General features: G+C 39.1%; 1 protein-coding gene across 5 annotated transcripts in view; it reads right to left on the bottom strand.

The window, feature by feature from the left end:
* Nucleotides 1-23,276, bottom strand: part of ATP11C (ATPase phospholipid transporting 11C (ATP11C blood group)) — an 804,025-nt gene that overhangs the window by 380,809 nt on the left and 399,940 nt on the right. For all 5 annotated transcript variants that reach the window (XM_085607959.1, XM_085607958.1, XM_085607957.1 and 2 more), the window contains exons 7-8: nt 6,730-6,833; nt 331-381 (exon numbers count right to left, since the gene is read on the bottom strand). In XM_085607959.1, coding sequence (XP_085464085.1) covers nt 331-381; nt 6,730-6,833 — 155 coding nt within the window. The remainder of the gene's footprint in view (nt 1-330; nt 382-6,729; nt 6,834-23,276) is intronic.

Here is a 23,276-nt window from a genome sequence, read left to right as displayed (position 1 = left end):
ACCTGAGTGCAAAACCTACATGAAATAAAATGAACAGGGCTAGCACAACAATGCAGTTATTTGGACAAAAGCACTAAAGTACTCGTATCTACTAAATGACGGTAAATATTGCAAGGAAATATCAGAAATTATCCAGCTTCAACAAGTTCAACATTTTAAGGAGTACGAATGCATGGGTTTGAAGTGGGGATGGAGGTGAACCATATGTTACAGAAAAAGACCCCCATTTCTCAGGCCACACCTGTTAATCTATGACAACGATGTCTGAAATAGTAAGGCATACACGCATGAAACATAATGATGGACCATGCACTGGAGGAGCAAACTAACCTTGCAGTGACTGTTTGGTTATCTTCATAGATGTTCATTCGTCCAACAAACCTGCAACAAAATAATGAGAACATCTTATAAGGCTTCCCTTTCTGGTGTGCAATAAGTTAAACTCAGCAAACTCCAGGTACATCAGATATCAACTCTGGCATATTCCTATAGTATAGGGTGACCAGCTCCCTCTACATCATTAAAGGCACTGTCTCCAATCCTGAATTCTTCACCTAGAAATCATTCTTTTCAGGTGTGTTAGTCTACTTAGCATAATAGAAGCAACACAAGACTACAACACCCAGAATTCATTAGGATATCACATGAATGCCAAGAAATGGATATATTGTCCGCAACACCTGAAGGGAGGTGATTCCCCCTACGACATACTAGGATGTAGAAAAGACTGCATGTCACCTAATTCACATTAATTTGTCTTGACATACTGAACACAAGTCTGTGAACACGTATAAGAAGTTATAGACAATTTTTAGACCAACCTTTACTATAAAAGGAATTCAGGTCATTTTACATGACCAGGACGTTCTCTGAGCAGGCTATTACGTTAGTACTAACCCTTGATTACGATCTTAATCTAGTACATTCTGACCAGCATCCTGGTACAACCTGAACTTTGTAACATTATCTGATGTTCAATAGCCTTAGGGAAACTCTGCCTTAGATGTTCAAATAATGATGCACTAGGATGTAGACAGGTTCACTTGTCCCTTACTTGAAACGTGTTGGGGCGCAAACAGGGACAAAGCACCGGTAAAGTAATACAGGCCAAAATGTGCATTCTGATTTCCCAAAGGATGCGGACTGCAACATCACCCAAAATAAATGTTTTCCTGCTATCGAAAAATATGCAAAAAACATAACCGGAACTAGTATTTGAAGTCACTAATAGTATTTACGGTCTCATTGAATAAAGTGGTGATGTGTACAGTGAGGCAAAATGCTAGTTAAACATATAGCAATTCTACAAGCACAATAAACATTCGTCTTAAAAGAATGTTTTCTACTCCGATCTAGTATTGGCATATTTCAGAAAATGTGCAAAAGTTCACAAAGCATACTAATGAATCAAAATAATACCTTGATTCAATGATCAGGTTGACCAAAAGCAGGAATGAGGGAAAAGACGTAGTTCTCTATGAAGACACAAAACTCTAATGTGATTTGTACAACAATGGATGGCATGGACACGCCATCACCCCTCCTAACTCCTTCACAAATTATTGTCCTCTTTTTACTTCTAACGAGCTCATCAGACGGCGTATATGTAGCATAAATGTGTAACCTGTCACGTACAATAACTTAATTACAAGCTGAATTTTTTACTAACATGTTTTAGAAATTTACGCCACTGGTTATAGCAGGATTCTTCTGTAGCTCCACGGATCAGTTTTTTTCTCGTTTTGTAAACTCCAGAAAAATCCCATCAGTGACTCCGTATCAGGCAATCGGTGTGGATGTTTAGGGGAAGAAAAAGGCCATGAAGCTCAAAGGCTTCCTATTTACAGCCTAAGTGTCAGCTGCTGGTCCCCTCGAAAGCATGCATCGACGCTGCCTTTAGCCTCTGGCAGCAGGCTATATTTCACAACTCTACTGTCAATGATTATTACAGAAGAGCAAGTATGCCATTTTCTTATTACGGTGACTCCTGATGTCACAGGCACAGGTTTCCATGCTGCATAGGCTTAAACGCAAGAGCACTCAGGGGCAGCAGTTGCCAGTCATCCTCTGAGAAGTGGACCCCCTGGGAAGGATACATTTAGACTAAGGGTGGCTTGGTACCTGAAGTGTGACATGTGGACTCTGCCCCATTTCACGCACAGAACACTAGAGGCGTCACGGATCTAAAAACAGCCCCTCTCTGTAAGGCCACTGCGGATAAACATTAATGGAAGCCATCACTGGCATGTTAATGTTTAAAAGGGCATAAGCCTCAACACTTGTAAACCACAGAAGAATATACGATAGAGCATAGATGACGATGGCAAGGACACCTCCGTCTGCCATTGACAGATACACGCCGCACATAGAGAACTTGGTCATGCGAAGCTCCATTTCAAAACACTTCATTGGAGGATCGATTGTGAAGCAAGTAAAAAAATGCCAGGAAAATCACCCCATCAAACAACGCAAAGCACTAGAGGTGTGAGGTTAATTCCAAGAATCCTATTGAACCCTGCGATTCCATTTGCGGAAGGTTTGCTTTTCTTCGTGTTCCTTGATTGTATGTTCTGCCTTCATCCAAGGGTTTCTCAAAGCTGGCTGCAAGGTGATTGCAGTTCCCTCAACGAGGAGCCGCCATCCGCCTAAAGTAACAGGAGAGCTTTACATTGAACCATATCCAGTGTACCATGTGAGGATCTATGGTGTAACTCTAGCGCTTAGTGTGGCTGCTCCATAGCATTGGGACGAGAAGGAACCCTTGTTTCACTTCCTTAGTCTTATCATAATGACGCTTTTAACTTGCTTACTTTAGTACAAATATGATGCCTTCGTCCAAAGCAAAGAGTACTGTAATAGTTTGAAGTGTACATAAAGGGGGCACTTTTCCCTAGGAAGGAGACACCTGAATCGTTTTGTGGCTAAGCTCCAAAAACACAGAGGCTCTATCAGGTGCACCTTCCCTCATGAGCCCCTCCTCTCTTTCCAGCCTCCCCTTGCACTGGGGACCTTGCAGCTAAGTTGCACAGTACATTTGCTACATCACGACTAACACATTTCTAAATCCACAGGCAGGATCATAAATAGAGGCTGTGATTTCTCCGATGGAAGCGAAGCACTGGTACTGTAGCAGGCATTAGGGCAGACAACAGCCCCAGGATGTGCTCTGAAACTGGGGGTCGGAGGCCAAAGGGATAACTGCTAGTCCACTCACTTCATTGTCTACTTACATCATCACATATCTCAACGCAGCACTCCCCTCGAAGTGCACTATGTCACTATTACCACTACCCCTCAGTGAATCACCAGTCAATATGTGCTACCACCTCCAACGATAGGCGTACAACTGGCTGAGGCCCAGAGAAATGGAAGGCAGTTCTGAAAGCAGTGCCACCTGCATCTGGAACATGCACATGCTGCTAGAAGCCTAGGCTCAAAGACCTCCAGAGGAACAGAAAGAGACATCAAGACCCTTATGCTGATCCACAGTGGGGTAATGGCTGCATCATGGGACTATGCTTAAAAAAGTTTGGTTTTATACATTTCGGTCTCTGGCAGGTTTTAACCTATTGGAGTCACTTCCTTATCCATAATTTTGCACTATTAACGTGTACGCTTCTTACCGACAGAGTGAAAGCCCAGGTAGTGAAAGACATTTATGGTAGGTCAGCAGAGTAAGTGGCAATGGGGACAAGGTGCTGCTGGATCATGCTAGGAGAAGGGCCTGCTGATAGAAACCCTCTCCTAAAATCGGACGAGTAAAAGCAAGGACAGGAAGACAAATGCATGGCCATGTCCATGTGGAGAAAGCAACAAGGACACAGGAGCACACAAACATGTACAGAGAAACAAGAGCGGTACACTGGGACCAGGATACCTGGGCACACAGGGACAAAGAGAGAGAGGGAAAGAGAGTCTGGGTATGGAGATATGGACAGTCTGCACACAACAGATATAAACACCAGCTGGGAAAAGCAGGCGAAACACCTGTATGGAAATGCACAGACCCTGGTCCAGAAAGACCTAGCCTATGACTCACTGAGACCCACGCTCTTGTAAAACTGAATTAACAATTAAACAGAAAGTTAGTCCATTCCTTCCTGAAGTCTTTGATTGCTCCTTCAAGACTGGCATTTTTCTTCTGTAACTCAAATCGATTTGAACCTGTCAAAATTCACCTTTTTTTCAAAACACCCTCTTTAGATGTTAGCTATCTGGTTAATAGAGCAATCTTCCTTCTAACTAATCCAGCCAAATTGCTGCAAATCATAAAACTGCAAACATTTAGAGAAAATGATTACCTCAACAGTCACCAAGCTGGTTTACATCCTGTCAAGGGGAAGGAACACACTGTGATTTCCAGGAGGTGACCTAAGATTGATATAGATGAGGGATGTGGTTGTGCACTGTTCTTAATAGATGATAAAACTGAGTTTGATACAACCGACCGTCCTTCAAAAACGGTTAGCTGACTGCTTGTTACAGGAAGAAACACCCAAATGGATGGATTTTTTTTATCATAGAGAACTCAGGCAGTCCAACCTGTACTTTCCACCTCTTCGACTAATTTTGCTCAATACATCTGCCAGTTATAACATTTCTTTGGAGTCTTGTGAATGTATGTTCCTTGCTGTACCTGACTCTACCTTCAAGGCTGCTGCTACCCTCCTCAGTTTGTAACAACTGTATGCAATGCTCAATCAATTTCTCATGTATTCTTCGAGATATATACCAATTCATTGTCAAAGATGATCTTCATCATGAATAAGTAGCATGCCCAGTTAGCTGCCCTGTGCGTACATCACTTCCCTCTATGTCATTAAACCTTGACCAAGAAATAAACATGTACAAACTCTGGCTTTAAAAGCTTCAGAAGCTGGGTGGACATAAAGGACAGAGCTTTCCACATCTCTAATCCACCTGCAGAGTGGGTTCTAGGTTATTTTTCAAACCCAAATGTAGGCCTGAAGGCAAAATGAAAGAAACACGCATTAACAAACTTAATAGGACTCATCAGTGAAATCTACAGGCTTTATCAATATTTTTTGCATTAGATAACCAACACAAATTTACACACTTCTCAAAGAGCCTTCTTGGAACAGGATTTATTAAAATATTACAAATGCATTCAAAGATGCCTAATGTAGATGTGCGTGCATCCACGACCGCTGTCTTTGAATGTATATGCAGCTCAAAGGTGGGTACTGTGGTTACACACACGTTCACAGAGGCCATCTTTCAATGCATTTGTAATATTTTAATAAACCCAGCTCAACGATATCCTCAGTGGAAGCATGTGCATTTGCGCCGGCTGTCTTTGAATGGGTTTGTTAAAATTATATAAACCAATTTCTGGATGTCCACCACACATGCATGCCCATGTTCCTTACGGATGGACATCTTAAAATGATTTAAAAAATCATTTTATGATATACACCCACTGATAGTCTGTCAGGCGACAAATAGTAAAACAAAAAATGATATTGGAAAGGGTGGGGAAGGAAGCATCAAGTGAGGAGGTGCGGTAGTGACGGGAATATTATTTAAAAAATGAGCGGAAAGTGTAAGGGTGGGGAAGCAATGGACAAGCTTTGGGGGCAGGAGAGCGTATCACTGAGAGTGCAGGGGTTGATAAAGGGGGAAGCAACACACAGGGCAAATTACAGGAAAACACATGCACTCACATAGGGTGCTTAAAGTAAAAGAAAAAAAATAGTTTCATGAATGCAAGCAACATTAGAAGTGGAAGGATATAAGCCAACCAATCAGAACACTGAGAACAAAATGTCCCTGGGCAGGACAAACATGAATAAGGAAGGAAGCTCGTAATTCAAGAGAAGACATCTGAGATATACAACAAGGCCAACCAATCATGAGCAAGGGGCTACCCAAAGCGCATATTGGAAACAACAGGTCTGACCAATCAGTGACAGGTGAAGCGGTCTGAAGCTGTGGCTTAAAAAGGAGAAGTTCCACTAGTTTCACCTTTAGGCTAAACAATTGGACCACCACTACAGACTGCAGCAAAACAATCTACGGTATTTTTACATTATAACCCAAGTACTCTCAAATGACCTTCAAGTAACTGCACAGGAGATCTACGCCTGTCAAATAAAGAAATGTGTCTAAGGCACGGCGTTTCTTCAAGAAGAAGTATCTGCCACTTCTTGAGACCTTCTCTGGCTCTGGATGATGTTGCATCACTTCCACAATGTTGGCTGTTGAATTAAGCTTCTTGTAGTGCTTTAACCACCTAACTAAGCGCACCACCCTACGGAAGGAGGTCAGTTCACTGCTTAGCCTCCTGCAAACTAAAACTTTGCCTGCACCTCTCCTCAATCCCACAGAAAGCACGCAAATATGACACTCTTGAGGGGCTAGCTCACACCTTCATTGCCTGACACCAAGAGGGGCGTGGCGCTTGCCTTTGTGCTCAAGCCAAGGTTGGGTTGGGACTCTAAAACCTTGAAATGTGCAAAGGAATATCCTTCATCTGGGAGAGACTGGGGCATATTATATGCAAAGGCTGGATGTTTCTCCCATGGACCTGTGCAGGTACCTAGCACCAGATCATGTAGTATAAACGTAGAAAATCCATTTTCTTTTGTGATCTATACTTACCAAGGGAACCAATGCCTACTGTAGGATGTAAGACCAGTGAAGAGAACAGGACACATGCACCTGCAGCTAAGAGCTGCATAAAGGAATCAGAAGTCTGTGAAGCCTTACTTGTAGAGGTCAGGCTGAGGCTGCTCGCATTCAATGGTGGCATTAAGGCAATCCACAGTCTGGACCGTAGACAGGGCAGCGGTTTCACGCAGAGCGTAGTAGACCTAGGTGAGAAACAGGAACAATGAGGGGAAATCATTCATTCCACATGACACTGAGTTAACACTTGCACTGTGACCTGCTGGCAGGGGCTAGGGCTTGTATTACATGCATCCAGCTGTCGAGGAAGCATCATGGCTGTCTCTGTGGAGACATTCAAAGATTGTTTCCGCTGCAGAGGAATGGTTGAAGCCTTGCCAAGTAACCCTATACTTAGCATCAGCTGCTGCGATGGGCCATTTCGAAGTGTAGCCACAATCAAAGGAAAGGTTTGACATCAACCCAACAGTTTGTTTGCATTCAGCCAACAGGGAATCATACATTAGCAGTCACGGGACCACTGTCTTAATTGATTTTGATTAAACTAATCATAAAGCAGGCCTCCCCTCTCTCCAGACATCTAGTGCCACAGCCTTCGAATGAACAGAATGCACGGTGCAGGCGCTGTTTAATAAACACAGCTCTACAGCAATGCGCGTACAGTCATGGCCGCTTGCCTGGTGCGGCATTAGGATTCAGATTAGTGCACCGACAGCCCCATGCACGATTAAATATAGCACATCCTCTTAATCGGATGGCCAGATAATGCCATTCTCTCCACATTACCAGGCTGGGGTAACTCTATCCCATGATCCACTCAAGGGTTCCCTCTTGACTTCACCGGTGCAGCAAGGCGTGCTCACAACATCCCAGGTCATGTACCAGGCAATCGCTGGTGCCTGTCCTCCGATGTCTGCTTGACCATAAGGGCTGAGTGCAGCACAACCTACCGACCTCCTTGGTGAATTGTAAACATTTACCACATATTGTGAGGAAAAACATTTTCAATTTCATAAAAACGTCTACTTCGGATATAGGCACATTCATAAATAACGATGTAAAATTCAGATGTGGGCAACTTAAGGGAATACAGACAAATACATTGTTCTAAAGAATGCAGCAGATATTTGCTAATGGAACAGCACAAAATGAAAACAAACATTGACAATCCAATAAATCTGGCCTTGAAATGCTGGTGCACTTGCTACATTTTGTATTTGAACTATATGCAATACAATGAAATGGAACATGTGCAGCCCCCTAAATGTGGCCACCAAATGCTTGCAAGACCAACTGTAAAATTAAAAATATTTAGTGGTATGGCTGTTTTACAAGTGATGTTTTATAAAATACATGGCTATCAATTTTGCCATTATTTGATTCTAATTATTTGTAAAGGAGACAAAAATAAACCACCACAAACTGTAGGCAGCTCCAATATTACTTAAACACTTTATGCAAGCAACTTCAAAAATTGAATGGAAGATAAATCCTCATTTAACTGGGCACATTAAGTGCAAAATTAATATCTGGTAAATAAAGTTAATATACAAAATAAATACAATAAAACACAATGTGAACCAGAGTTGTCACAGAAAAGATAACTATTTTTAGGTATCTGAATAATGTACACAGGCTCAGTGCAGTTATACAAAGTGAAGGGCCACAATGCACACAGAGGTCTAACTCATCGCCCATAAGCAGTAGGCTATTGTGGATGGGAGCAAATGTGAATAACAATTTAATTGACCTGCAGATGAAGCTTGCTGACCAAAAAGTATGCATACTATGGCAGCAGCGGCCCCACTGATCGCTGAGCAGTATAAAAGGAAGAAAAACATTATAACACAACGTTAATAAGGTTAACTTATTATCATTTCATTTTTATTATGGAGCCAGGTTAGGGTGGCGGCGCTGGGCTATGTGAATTTGGAGCAGGGAGAAGGAGTAATAGGGGGCACCATAAATGTGCATGACGGTTTGGTCTTCCGTCTCGGGTCGGCCAAACCACCATACGCACTTAGCATTTCTCCATCTGGCTGTGTTGTACAGCTGGGTGGAGAACGGACAGGCTCCCAGTCCCTGTCTGAGTGCCGAACCAGGGCATTCAAACCAATCCCAGCGCTTCTCTCATACTATTTCCAGTATGGGAGAAGCACTGGGATTGGCATCTGGGAGCCTGCGCAGTGTGCACCAGCTGACAGAGTCGAGGATTGGGAGAGAGGAGCAAGGTGGTGGCAGCGGCTGCCGCCGGAGCGACAGGTAGTACAATTGTATTTATTTTTAATTATGTCTTCTTGTTTGTATTCCCCGTTCCCTACCTCACCACTTTGCAATGCTTGAAGCCGCTAATGATACTATGTATGATTTTTGGGGGAAAACCATAGTTGGAGCGAGACAGCAAAAGCGGTCAAGAATTGGCTCTTCCCCACATAACAAAAATAGTGAAACATAAATATACAGCATATCCCTCTATATATAAGCATTCATTTGGACTATAGATATGTACCTACACACGTGTATTGCTTTGCATAAACATGTATAATAATTATCTTTTAAAAAATATAGATATTTATTCGTTATGCTTAAAAATGTACATCTTACTTATAGTTACATTATTTTATGTTTTAACCTGTATATAAGCGACTGCATAAATAAGTACATCTTTTATCAAAACTGTTTATCTGCAATTGCTTCACTTTTGAATTACAAAAAAAAGAAAAAGTAAATGTTTGAGTGCAGCAACACTTGAAAGCCAGAGTTTGTTAAATGCAGCTTTGATCCACATATATTCCCTTCCTTGCACATGTAAATCCCTTCAGTATACTTGTGTCTCTTAATATTTGTTACTTTGCTTCTAATTTAGTATATCCAATGCACTACTCTATACTATATCTCACCCTGTATCTTTCGCATTATATCCTCTGGCTCCACTCTGATTCATCTCAAATCTCACTCTACTACTCTCTTCAATGCACCACCCTATTTCTCACCCTATATCACTCTCAGTATATCCTCTACATCAACTCTCTGACTCATCTCAAACCTTATTCTACTTCTCTTACCAATGCACTACCCTATTTCCCACCCCATATCTCTATCAATATATCCTCTACCTCCACTGTTCTCATTCACCCTAAACACCACATCACTACTATGATCCCCAAAATAACCCTTTCTAGACTTTTTCCTCCTCTACTCCTCCTTGCATCATTTCATACCTCTTTTACTATTCAGATCTCCCAAACAAGCCTTTCAAAACCCTTCCATCTGACTCATCCCCCTCCACCTCCCCTTTACTCATCCCAAACCCCTTACTACTGCTATGAACTCCAAAAATAAACTGTAGACCCTACCCTCTTCTATCCCTCCACTGTTGCTTTTCAATCCAAATAACAGACTAACATGTCCACCGCTCAAATCAATTTCATATTTCCCTATATTAATTTCCCAGTAATCCTGTTTGGGTTCCGGAGTAGCATGCTACTTGCCGAAAAGCGCTTCAACATCTCATCAGGGGTAGCAAGCGCTATATAAATTCAAACCTTTTCCCTATTCTATCCCTCCACTATCCTTCTCAATGCAAATAGCAGACTAATATATCCACCGCTCAAATTACTTTCATATTTTCACTATACTAATTCACCACTAATCCTATATGTGTTCCGGAGTAACATGCTACTAGCTGAAAAAGCACTTCAGCAACTTATCAGGGGTAGTAAGCGGATGTGGCCTAACGGCTAGGGATGTCGATCTCAAATCTGGGGAACCAGGTTCGAGACTCGGCAATGATGTTCAACATTTTGTGATTCTGGGCAAATCACTTAATCTCCTCTGCCTAACAAAAATGAATGTGTCCTTGTGTAATGCAACAGGTGCTGATGTAATGCGCTCTGATACCTTCGGGTCAAGTTCGCTATATTAAAATTCCGGAGAAAAATAAATTACAATACAATTAACTGTGGCCGTACAAAACTACAGAAAGGGTTCTTTTCTGCTTCATTCAAGATAAAACACCCTCCTGGTAACGGGTTCACAATTAATTTCTCCGGTTTGTAGGCTTAAAAAACTCCAATAAATGCAGTTATTGTCTGTATACCTATGAAAAAATGTTGATTCACATACTCTCACTCTATCCAGATAAAGGCACAAACCATTAGCCGCATAGAAACAACCCATTGCAAATGGCATGAAACAAATGTAGATTGGTTAATGCTTCAGAAGCAGTCAGCGCTGCTAAGGGAAGGTGGTTGGGGAATTTGGACATGAGCTCCAGGAGATGCGGAAGCAGGTAGACTATTGCTTACCAACAGGTATTAATATTTCAAAGAGCAGGATTCGCGCGAGCGCCCGAAACAAGATGGCCGCCGCAATGTGAGCGCCGTGTTTGGGGGCCGTTTTTAATCGCCGAATTTCAGCTATTTTCATCAGTTTTATTCCTAAAACAGTCCTGGCAGCTCTGTGAAGCCTACCTGCGGCTGTGAGGGTGTTATTCTGGTGCTGAAGACATCAAGGGCAGTGTTCTGTTCCCTCTGGTGGCTGCTTGGAGCTCATCATAAGGTACTGCCCAGATGTCCTGTCAGGGGGTCGGAGCAAGCTCTCATGAAAAGGCCTGGCTTTGGCCTAACCACTCCCACAGTCCACTTTAGCCTGCTGCACCAGCCTTTTCTCTGCTGCATTTTTCTGCATTTATCCTCTTTATTTGTACTTTGCAGTTATTTACTTCTTCATTTTATTTAAAATACAAATATGGAGAATAAAAATGCACAAAATCCCAATAATAAAAGGAAACAACAGATTTCTCCTCCTCCTGTTAAGCCTAAAGTGGTGGAATCAAGTGAACCTGCTTTGTCCTTAATTCTCGACGAACTTCATGCTCTACGTGCCAACACTGATAATATTGTGTCAGAAATAAAAAATCTGCGTAAAGATATGGCTAGCATGTCGATGAGGGTCTCGGATAACTCCATTAAAATACTGGATAACAAAGTTAAAATCGACGCCTTTACACCTCTTGTGGCTAAAATCTCCCCTATGTCTGCTCAATTGTTAGATATGGAAAATCGTAACAGACAATACAATCTATGTATTATTTATTTGCCAGAAGATGTTGAAGGCTCCAATTGCAGATTATATCTGGAGAATTTGATTCCTGGTCTCTTAAATGTTAAATTTCCAGAAAAATTAGACCTAGATAAAGCGCATAGGATTCCAACCCATCGCAATCCTCATTATACCAAACCACGACAAATGATTTTTAAGGTCCTTCGTCATCATCATTTGGTTTTGATAAGGAAAGCAGCACGTGAAATTCCATCCTTATTGGTAAATGGCAATAAAAGTTTTATCCATCAAGACTTCGCCAAAGAGACTGTTAAAATTCGCAAGGAATTCTCTGATTTGCGTCCTAAACTGCGTAGTCTTGGATTTAAGTATGGCTTATTTGATCCTTCAACGATGCGCATCTGGAGAGATACATTTTCTAAGTCCTTCCAACGACCAGAAGATTTCAAATCTTTTCTGGATCAGCAGTCACATCATTCGCAGCATTCTATGGATACGCATGACTCTGCTACTTGAATAATTATTTTAGCTTATATTTCTGACCTATTTTGTCACTCTCTACATGCTGGGCTCCAACGGTTTGGTCACGCTTGTTAAGTGCGTGTGCGTTTCACACTTGTTATTGATGTTGCTCTGTGTTTGTCATTTTTGCTGTCGTCTTTTGAAAGTTAGTCTGTATATTCTTTTTCCTACTCTTTCCTTTTTCGCCTGTTCTAGAGCTACTCTTCTTCATACTCTTTCCTTACTTTTTACTTTCCTCTTCTTGACCTTTTTCTCTTTCTCTTTTATCATGGCTAATGTTCATAACATTAAAGTAGTTTCATTAAATGTTAAAGGTTTACGTCATCCAGTTATCAAGACATCAAGAGCAGTGTTCTGTTCCCTCTAGTGGCTGCTTGGAGCTCCTCATAAGGTACTGCCCAGATTTCCTGTCAGGGGGGCGGAGCAAGCTCTCAGGAAAAGGCCTGGCTTTGGCCTAACCACTCCCACAGTTCACTTTAGCCTGCTGCACCAGCCTTTTCTCTGCTGCATTTTTCTGCATTTATCCTCTTTATTTGTACTTTTCAGTTATTTACTTCTTCATTTTATTTAAAATACGAATAACGAGAATAAAAATGCACAAAATCCCAATAATAAAAGGAAACAACAGATTTCTCCTCCTCTTGTTAAGCCTAAAGTGGTGGAATCAAGTGAACTCGCTTTTTCCTTAATTCTCGACGAACTTCATGCTCTACGTGCCAACACTGATAATATTGGGTCAGAAATAAAAAATGTGCGTAAAGATATGGCTAGCATGTTGATGAGGGTCTCGGATAACTCCATTAAAATACAGGATAACAAAGTTAAAATCGACGCCTTTACACCTCTTGTGGCTACAATCTCCCCTATGTCTGCTCAATTGTTAGATATGGAAAATCGTAACAGACAATACAATCTACATATTTTTTATTTGCCAGAAGATATTGAAGGCACCAATTGCAGATAATATCTGGAGAATTTGATTCCTGGTCTTTTAAATGTTAAATTATCAGAAAAATAGACATAGATAAAGCGCATAGGATTCCATCCCATCGCAATCCTCATCATACCAAACCACGACAAATGATTTTTAAGGTCCTTCATCATCATCATCATTTGGTTTTGATAAGGAAAGCGGCTTGTGAAATTCCATCCTTATTGGTAAATAGCAATACAATAAAAATGTTATCCCTCAAGACTTCGCCAAAGAGACTGTTAAAATTCGCAAGGAATTCTCTGATTTGCGTCCTAAACTGCGTAGTCTTGGATTTAAGTATGGCTTATTTGATCCTTCAACGATGCGCATCTGGAGAGATACATTTTCTAAGTCCTTCCAACGACCAGAAGATTTCAAATCTTTTCTGGATCAGCAGTCACATCATTCGCAGCATTCTATGGATACGCATGACTCTGCTACTTGAATAATTATTTTAGCTTATATTTCTGACCTATTTTGTCACTCTCTACATGCTGGGCTCCAACGGTTTGGTCACGCTTGTTAAGTGCGTGTGCGTTTCACACTTGTTATTGATGTTGCTCTGTGTTTGTCATTTTTGCTGTCGTCTTTTGAAAGTTAGTCTGTATATTCTTTTTCCTACTCTTTCCTTTTTCGCCTGTTCTAGAGCTACTCTTCTTCATACTCTTTCCTTACTTTTTACTTTCCTCTTCTTGACCTTTTTCTCTTTCTCTTTTATCATGGCTAATGTTCATAACATTAAAGTAGTTTCATTAAATGTTAAAGGTTTACGTCATCCAGTTATCAAGACATCAAGAGCAGTGTTCTGTTCCCTCTAGTGGCTGCTTGGAGCTCCTCATAAGGTACTGCCCAGATTTCCTGTCAGGGGGGCGGAGCAAGCTCTCAGGAAAAGGCCTGGCTTTGGCCTAACCACTCCCACAGTTCACTTTAGCCTGCTGCACCAGCCTTTTCTCTGCTGCATTTTTCTGCATTTATCCTCTTTATTTGTACTTTTCAGTTATTTACTTCTTCATTTTATTTAAAATACGAATAACGAGAATAAAAATGCACAAAATCCCAATAATAAAAGGAAACAACAGATTTCTCCTCCTCTTGTTAAGCCTAAAGTGGTGGAATCAAGTGAACTCGCTTTTTCCTTAATTCTCGACGAACTTCATGCTCTACGTGCCAACACTGATAATATTGGGTCAGAAATAAAAAATGTGCGTAAAGATATGGCTAGCATGTTGATGAGGGTCTCGGATAACTCCATTAAAATACAGGATAACAAAGTTAAAATCGACGCCTTTACACCTCTTGTGGCTACAATCTCCCCTATGTCTGCTCAATTGTTAGATATGGAAAATCGTAACAGACAATACAATCTACATATTTTTTATTTGCCAGAAGATATTGAAGGCACCAATTGCAGATTATATCTGGAGAATTTGATTCCTGGTCTTTTAAATGTTAAATTATCAGAAAAATTAGACATAGATAAAGCGCATAGGATTCCATCCCATCGCAATCCTCATCATACCAAACCACGACAAATGATTTTTAAGGTCCTTCATCATCATCATCATTTGGTTTTGATAAGGAAAGCGGCTTGTGAAATTCCATCCTTATTGGTAAATAGCAATAAAAATGTTATCCCTCAAGACTTCGCCAAAGAGACGGTTAAAATTCGCAAGGAATTCTCCGATTTGCGTCCTCAACTGCGTAGTCTTCGATTTAAGTATGGCTTATTTGATCCTTCAACGATACGCATCTGGAGAGATAATTTTTCTAAGTACTTCCAACGCCCAGAAGATTGAAAATCTTTTCTGGATCAGCAGTCACATCATTCGCAGCATTCTATGGATACGCATGACTCTGCTACTGTTTTAAAACTGTTAGAAATGAATTTTTAAGGATTTTATGATTCTTAATGCTTAAAAATATAACTTTGTAATGTATACATTTTTAAATGTTAATGTACAAGATGTGGTTTAAAGACCAAATGGTCTAAATAAACTTTATTTTTGAACTTGAACTTGACTCTGCTACTTGAATATTTATTTTAGCTGATATTTCTGACCAATTTTGTCACTCTCTACATGCTGGGCTCCAACAGTTTGGTCATGCTTGTTAAGTGCGTGTGCGTTTCACACTTGTTATTGATGTTGCTCTGTGTTTGTCATTTTTGCTGTCATCTTTTGAATGTTCTGGAGCTACTATTCTTCATACTCTTTCCTTACTTTTTACTTTCCTCTTCTTGATCTTTTTTCTCTTTCTCTTTTAGCATGACTAATGTTCATAACATTAAAGTAGTTTCATTAAATGTTAAAGGTTTACGTCATCCAGTTAAACGTAAATTTATTTTAGACTATTTAGGTAGTTGCAAATTAGATATTTGTTTTTTTACAGGAAACCCATATTGATGACAAAATCTTAGATTATATGAAAAAAGAGTGGGTTGATAATATTGTTTCTTCTCCTGCAGTTGGCAAAATAAATGGTGTAGCTATTCTTTTTTCAAAAAAAATACATTGCCCAATTTTGAGTATATGTCATAGTTAAAATTAAAGTTCATGAATCAGTTATATTTTTACTAAATGTTTATGGTCCTACTGCGGATGATCCTGCTTTTCTGTCTACTCTCACAACTGAAGTTTTAAAGTTGGAAAAAGTTCCTCTAATTGTTGGAGGTGATTTTAATGTTATATTTGATCCTTTATTAGATAGGTTATCTCTTAATAAATTTCGTCCTCCTAAGGTTTTTTATGCTTTTAAATCATTTATTCAAACCACACAGTTAGTTGATATTTGGCGACTACAATTCCCTACAGAAAAAAGTTTTACTTTCTTTTCTGACCCGCATAATTCTCATTCTAGGCTTGATTATTTGTTAGTCTCTAAGCAATTAATTAACTCTGTCATTAATCCTATGATTGGTAACATTGATATTTCGGATCATGCTTTGATTTCTTTTGTTTTGAATTTAAATTCTTCCTTTACAAAGTAATCTAGATGTCGAATGAATACTGACATTGTTCTTAATGAACGTAATAAGCCTAAGCTCTTAAATGCCATTCAGGAATAATTCCTTCTTAACCCTTAAGGTTCTACCTCTATGGTTAATATATGGGATGCTTTTAAAGCTTATATTAGAGGTGTAACTATTTCTCTTATGGCCCTCGAAAATAAAACCTTTAATGAAAATATTAAAAACTTGGAAAAGCAAATTGCAAAATTTGAGAGACTTTTTATTACTTCTAATGACTCTCAATATAGAATCAAATTACAAAAACTTCGATATGAGTTTAACTCAATCCTTAGCAAAAGAGCTGGTATTCAGATTTCTAATTCTAAAGCCAGGTATCGTTTCAATGCTAACAGATCCGGCAGACTTTTAGCTAATTATTTGTGTATAAAAAAATCAATTCAATTCATGGCTTTAATGGTAAAATTGCTTTATCCCACAATGATATTGTTAATGGATTTTGGGATTTGTATTCTACCCTCTAAAACAAACCCAATTTTGATTATGTCTCCTTGATTGATTTCTTTTTAACTAACTGTGGTTTACCCAAGATTTCACAATCAGATAAAAGTAGGCTTGACACTCCCATTACTCAAGATGAAATTCTATCAGCCAAAAAAATCTCTTTAAAATACATAAGTCTCCTGGTCCCGATGATATTCCTGCTGAGTTTTACAAAGAATTTCAATTTCAGCTTATTACTTTTTTATTTAAACTTTTTACCTTTTTTGGTTCTACAGGAATTACCTCAGGTTCTTTTACTGAGGTTTTAAATTATTGTACTTCCCAAATTATCGCCCTATATCTTTAATTAATCAAGATTGTAAATGATATGCTAAAATACTTGCTTCTAGATTGTCCCCTGTGTTAGATTCTATTATTCATCCAGACCAATCTGGTTTTATGAAGAATAGATATTCTGCTAACTATACAAGAACTCTGTTACATGTCATTGAACAAGCTTCCACTTCATCTTTACCATCGGGAATTCTCACATTAGTTGCTGAGAAAGCTTTTGACAAAATTCACTGGCAATTCTTATTCCAAACATTATTATCATTTAACTTTGGGGACACATTTATTCGCTTGATTTCTGCTCTGTATTTTGCTTCTACTGCTCATTTATTTATTAATGGCCAAATATCAAACCAATTTTCCCTTTTTAGAGGTACAAGACAAGGTTTCCCTCTCTCCCCACTTTTGTTTCTTATAGGTATTGAACCTTTACTTACTTCTATAAGAAATTGTGTTAATATTAAGGGAATCAATGTTAAGGACGGCATTATTAAAACCTTAGCTTATGCTGATGATATACTTTTATTTATTAGTGATCCTTTATATTCATTCCCTTCCCTATTAGAGATTATTTCGAAGTATTCCACAGTGTCTGACTATAAATTGAATACTAATAAAACTGAAGTTTTTTCTTTAAATGTTTATTTTACTCCTGATATGTTACCTATGAATGAAATTATTTGGCAAAAGGATAAATTGAAGTATCTTGGTATTCTATTCACTTCATCCATAAAATCTACAATAACATTGAACTGTGACGTTAGCTTAAATTATATTAAAGACAAAACATCCAAATGGTCTTCACTTCACCTTTCATGGTGGGGAAGAATGTATTCTATTAAAATGACTAATGCTCCTAAAATCTTTTACACCCTAGCCATGCTTCCTACACAGTTTTCATTAAAAATTTTACAAAGATGTTGATAAACCTCTCTCCAAATTTCTTTGGAATAAAAAATCACCTCGTATTAGTTATATAAAATTAAAAATGCCCAAATGTAATGCAGGTTTTGGTCTACCTGACTTTTTTCTTTATCACAAAGCTTTCATTTTAAAACATAGTTCTATATGGTTTAACCATTCCTCTTTAAATAATCCACCTAAGTGGCTTCTTATCGAGAAATCAATAGTTACTCCATTTCCATTACCCACTTTGTTAACCATGTCTAATAAATCACAATTTTTTCATAAATCTGTTATTCTTAAATCCACTAAATTGATTTTTAATGATTTAGACTCAATTCTTTAATCTCCCATGTTTACTACAGAAGACATGTCATTATGGCATAGCACAGTCATTAAATTAAATAGAAATATACGTTTTTGGTATTCATGGATTAATGCTGGTATTTTTTATCTTAAAGAGGTCTATTACAACAATGCATTCATTTCATTTGATGTTCTACAAACAAAATTTAGTTTACCTCAGTCTGATATTACCAAATATGAATATTTATGTAATTTAATTTTAGATTCATTTCCTCATGTTATTCCTTCTAATGGTCAAGCTGAATTATCAATTTATATACAAACTGTTTCCGCATCATCTCATGGTGTTTCTATTTTATATATTTTTTTAAATCTAATTCTTTAGGAACCAACATTAATATGATTTCAGTATTTTGGAATAATTAACTTTCACTCTCCTTATCTGTTGATATATGGAAAGATATTTGGCTTAGCAATATATTTGGTTGGTTACCTGTCTCACTTTATCAAACTAAATCTTATATTTTATTCAACTGTTTATGGACTACATTACGTTTATTTCAAGCTAAACGTCTTCAATCTTCAACTTGTTGGCACTGTAAATTACATCCTGGTACATTAAAACATATGCTTTTTGCTTGTCCTTTAGTTGTTAAATTTTGGACTGACGTTTGGGATATTATAAAAAAGATATATTAACTATTCATAATGATGTTTCATTTAAAATGTTAATATGTAAATCTGCTGTTTTGTCACACAAATTAAATGACTTAGAAGGTAAACTTTTACATTTTTTAATATCAGCTGCTTTGAAATCCATTACATTCTGTTGGAAAGAGGTTTCGTTATTATCAGTGCATGCTTGGTGGGCATGGGTTATTTTTACAAGAAGAGGAGCTCAGTTATCTTTATCTGGTATTGGTCATAATTCTAACTCCTATCACTCTTTTTGGAAACCTGTTGATATATAGTTATCTTCTTAATTATATATTTATATCTATTTTTTTGTTTATTGCAATTATAATACACAATTGTTCTCGTTATAGTAGCTCTATATTTGCTAATTAATGCAATAGTTTTATAATTGTTTCCTTTCCCTCCCCCTTTTTATTTTTTCATTGAGTATTTGTAATGTTGTTACCTAAGGCAATTCATTTGATGCACCTCTATATTCGCTTAATAATTTTTTTTTCTTTATTGTCTTTATGTATTGCTTGATATGAAAACTCAAAATCTTTTGAACTTAATATTCCAAAGAGCAACGTCATGCTTTTCGGAAGCAGCACAAAAATAAAGAGAAATAAGTGTAGGCACTGCAATTCAAAGGCAACAGAAGACAAAGGCTTTGTCAGTGCTAAGGCATCTGGCTTGTACTGTAATTGGATTGCAGTTCTTGATGGGTTTGGGCTCTTAATAACTCATCATACATGCACTCTGTAACTCACCCCAGCTCTGATGCAACCATTCATCGACCCACTGATTCGTTCTTGCACCCATCCACTAATAAGGAAACACATAAAACTCAATAAGCATACTCAATGTGCATTCAAAGAATAAAAGTAGATAAAATAAACCATGAATCCATCTGAATGTGGCGGCCATATAACTGCAATAAAAAGAGTAAACTGCAAACATATCAGCCAGCCAGTGCTATCATGGACTGATGCTGTGCATAGTGTATTATTTTGTACTGGTTCAAGATGGTGGCTATCATGGAATGTCAAATCAATTAAACACTATCGACAACACCCTTTGAAGATGGCTGCATGGTTTAGAATGAGTGGCCGCGTGGATGCTGCTCAGTCCAGAGTAAATGAAAGGCGCTAAAAAAATATAACGGAAAAAAGAAGGAGGAATAGAATAAAAGGGGACCGTTAAAATGAGAAAATAGAAAACTAAAGTACTGGCTCACCAGTTCTGGCACTGAAGCTTACTCATTTTCATGCGGATCTAGATCTGTGATGTCACTCACAGAAAAATAAAGCCAAGGGCTGAAGTGGGTTGACCCATTATCTTATTTTCTATGCTGCCATGGGGTGAAGCAGAATGTGTGTGACTTTCGAACAGACCAATGGATGAATAGGGCTGATCCAAAGCCCCTCTTTTTTTAAGCATATGTATTTCTTTAATATAATTTTGGATAGCAAGAGTCTGGAAGACAGCTAAAGCTATCAAGCCAGACCTGAAATGTACTTCCATGTGCACCATGAACATTTGCTTACAAAAGTAGAGTTGGTAAAATAATATTTAACCCGGCCTAAGGGACCTCTGACAAGGATTTTCTCAGTGCAAATCTTCTACCCTCCAAGCTTTGTCAAAGGGAGTAACCAACACAAAAACCCTCACCTAATATGTTAATCTGTGAGATTCCAAGTAATAAAATAAGTGTCTATAGGCTTTAACTCAGGGTAAACACATCCACCTTTAAAGGACTATTGCCTTTAACCCCTTCAGTGCCAAGCCCTTTCCCCGCCCTGTGCCGGGCGTTACATTAGCGGGCGGGGTTCATGACGAGATAGTCTCGTCATGGGCACAGCGCAACCGCGCTCCATGACGAGACCATCTCGTCATGGGCACTGAAGCGGTTAATATGTGATTTTACAAATAAATATGCCAGGCACACTGTGTTTTTGTAACTTTTCATTCTTTAAATAGATAAGAACTATGGCATCTGACATAACTTTTCGCAATTAACTAATCAGGCGTACAGACATTATCATTGCCTTGTCACTATAACCAATTCAGGCCTACTGTACTAAGCAAAGGTTCACAGACAGCAACCATCAGGCACAAAGTCATAAATTATAAATATGCACCCAATTAACGTTGGAAAAACTATATAAAACCCTTTCAAATGGAGTTATCAGTGTGCAAAACCCCTTCCTCCAGGGTTTTTCAAAGGGAGTAACCAACACAAAAAACCTTGCTTGTCATAATAATTTGAGATTCCATGTAAAAAATGCATGTCTACAGGTTTTAGCACAGTGTATTAACAAGCCCCCTTTAAAGGCCTGTTACCTGTGATATACGATTTTCAAATCAATGTACAACAGGCCTGCTGTGCTCGTCATAACTTTTCATCATAAACAGATCAGACCTATGGCTGATCTAACTTTTCCTAATGAACCAATCAGACCAATGGCAGTTATCAGTGAGTTGTCACCATAGCCATCTGAGGCCTACTGTATTGAGTATAAAGTTTCATGTGCAGTGACTGTTGGGGCACGCACTGATAAACAGGAGTGCTCCTCTACTCTGAGTGCCTGACTGTATGTGAAATTTGTATCCCAGATTTTTATTTTTGGCCCTGGAATCACACTAATTCTGGGTAGACAAAGTGGGCCCTCATAATAGGCGCAGACTACTGCCCATGCCTGGAGTGAATCACATAAAGCAGTGGTGGCAAAATATCGAGTTTCTGTGAATCATTGGCATGACCAGACCTATTTCCCTTTCTCAGGAAGATGTGAATCTACTGACAACTCTCACATATAGTTCCTGTCTTATTCTCTTATGTGAACCTTAAAACCTTGTGTTAACATTCTGTGTCTGTGCGGAGTGCTTGTATGTGCAGTGGGTGTAGCACATCTACGGTAATAGGATTCTGTGTTGTGTAAGACCAAGTACAGGGCCCAATGGGATCCATTTTGGAAGGCCACTGGTTTAATACGGCATAAGCTAGCAGTGTTCCCGGCATGCAGACCACCCAGATGTTGCGGACTGCATTTGGAGGTGAAGCTGCAGTCATCCCAGCTTTTGAGGAATCTCCCTGTCATTCATGGAGGCCCAACAGTGAACTACATACAGAAATCAAGTCTGAGAAGTACACTTTTTAGCCCCACTGTAACTCTTAAAGGTGCTGCCCGACTCCAAGAGGTTCCAGTGGAGAAACCACCGTTGTCCAGAAGGCCACATCTGACTACAACTAACATGCTTCAGATCCCAGCTCAGAGGTAGCATCTGCCATGCATGGTGGTCCTAGACCACAGTGAAGCTGGCATCTCATTCTCATGTTAGCAGTGCCGCTGAAAGCATAGGCCAGGTGAACACCAGCCAGAGCTACACAACCGCAGTTATGTGAGGAGCAGGCAATGAAATCTCACACATGAAAGACTGAGACAGAGAAACAGACAGTGTTCCGCAGTGGGAACAATGACTGATACCTAAATAAACACATTTTTGGGTACAAACGGTTGAACTGAACTGAACTGAACTGAAATGCTCCACACGAGTATAGAGCTACTAAACCACACCTGTCCAATCTATGCTTATGCCCGCACATACAGAAAAAGTCGTATCCACACTAGAGAATTTCTTACAATGAGAAAAGGATACCATAGAGGGTGTGAATGCTTGCATGTAGTATTATGTTTTGTTGGGTTATTTAAATACTTTCATATTATTAAGATAAGCACTGAGCTTGGCAATGCATTCTTGTGTCAGTTTGACTGTTGAGTTTTGAGCTCTTGCCCACCACACTACCTCGCTCAGAGAAGCTTTCGTAGCTCACCCTAGTTACCTTGGGAGCAAAGTGTGAAAAGGGTGCACTTGCCCAGTTTGCAGCGTCATAGTAGGACGGATACATGGATACCAGTGATAAACTACTTAAACCCCCGCAGTTGGGGTCCAGCCTAGGTCTGTCTTGTTGCCCCTGAATTAGGTCGGACAGCAACCATTAAGTATACAGTCATGAAATATTACAAATATGTACACAATTATAGTCTATAGAACATACAACTCTTCCAAAGACAGGTTGACGGGGACTGTCACAGAGCAAATCGTCTACCCCGAGGGTATGTCAGAGGGGTAACCAACATTAAAACCCTTGCTTAATACAGTAAGTTGAGATTCCATGTCATGAAATGTATGCATTAAAGGCCTATCATCTCTTTAATAACATTTCATAATAAATAGGTAATTCACTCTGCATTATAACCAACTCATGACTACTGTACTGAGCTTAACCTTTCCGACAAGGTAAAAGTGCGATACTAACACCTTTTTCAGTGGAAGCACACACCTTCTGCCCAATCAAACCTTGTAGAGAGAAAGTTCAATGAA

This window comes from Triturus cristatus, chromosome 5_2 (genome assembly GCF_964204655.1).
Source record: "Triturus cristatus chromosome 5_2, aTriCri1.1, whole genome shotgun sequence".
NCBI lineage: Eukaryota > Metazoa > Chordata > Amphibia > Caudata > Salamandridae > Triturus > Triturus cristatus.
This window is presented reverse-complemented; position numbering and strand designations above follow the sequence as displayed.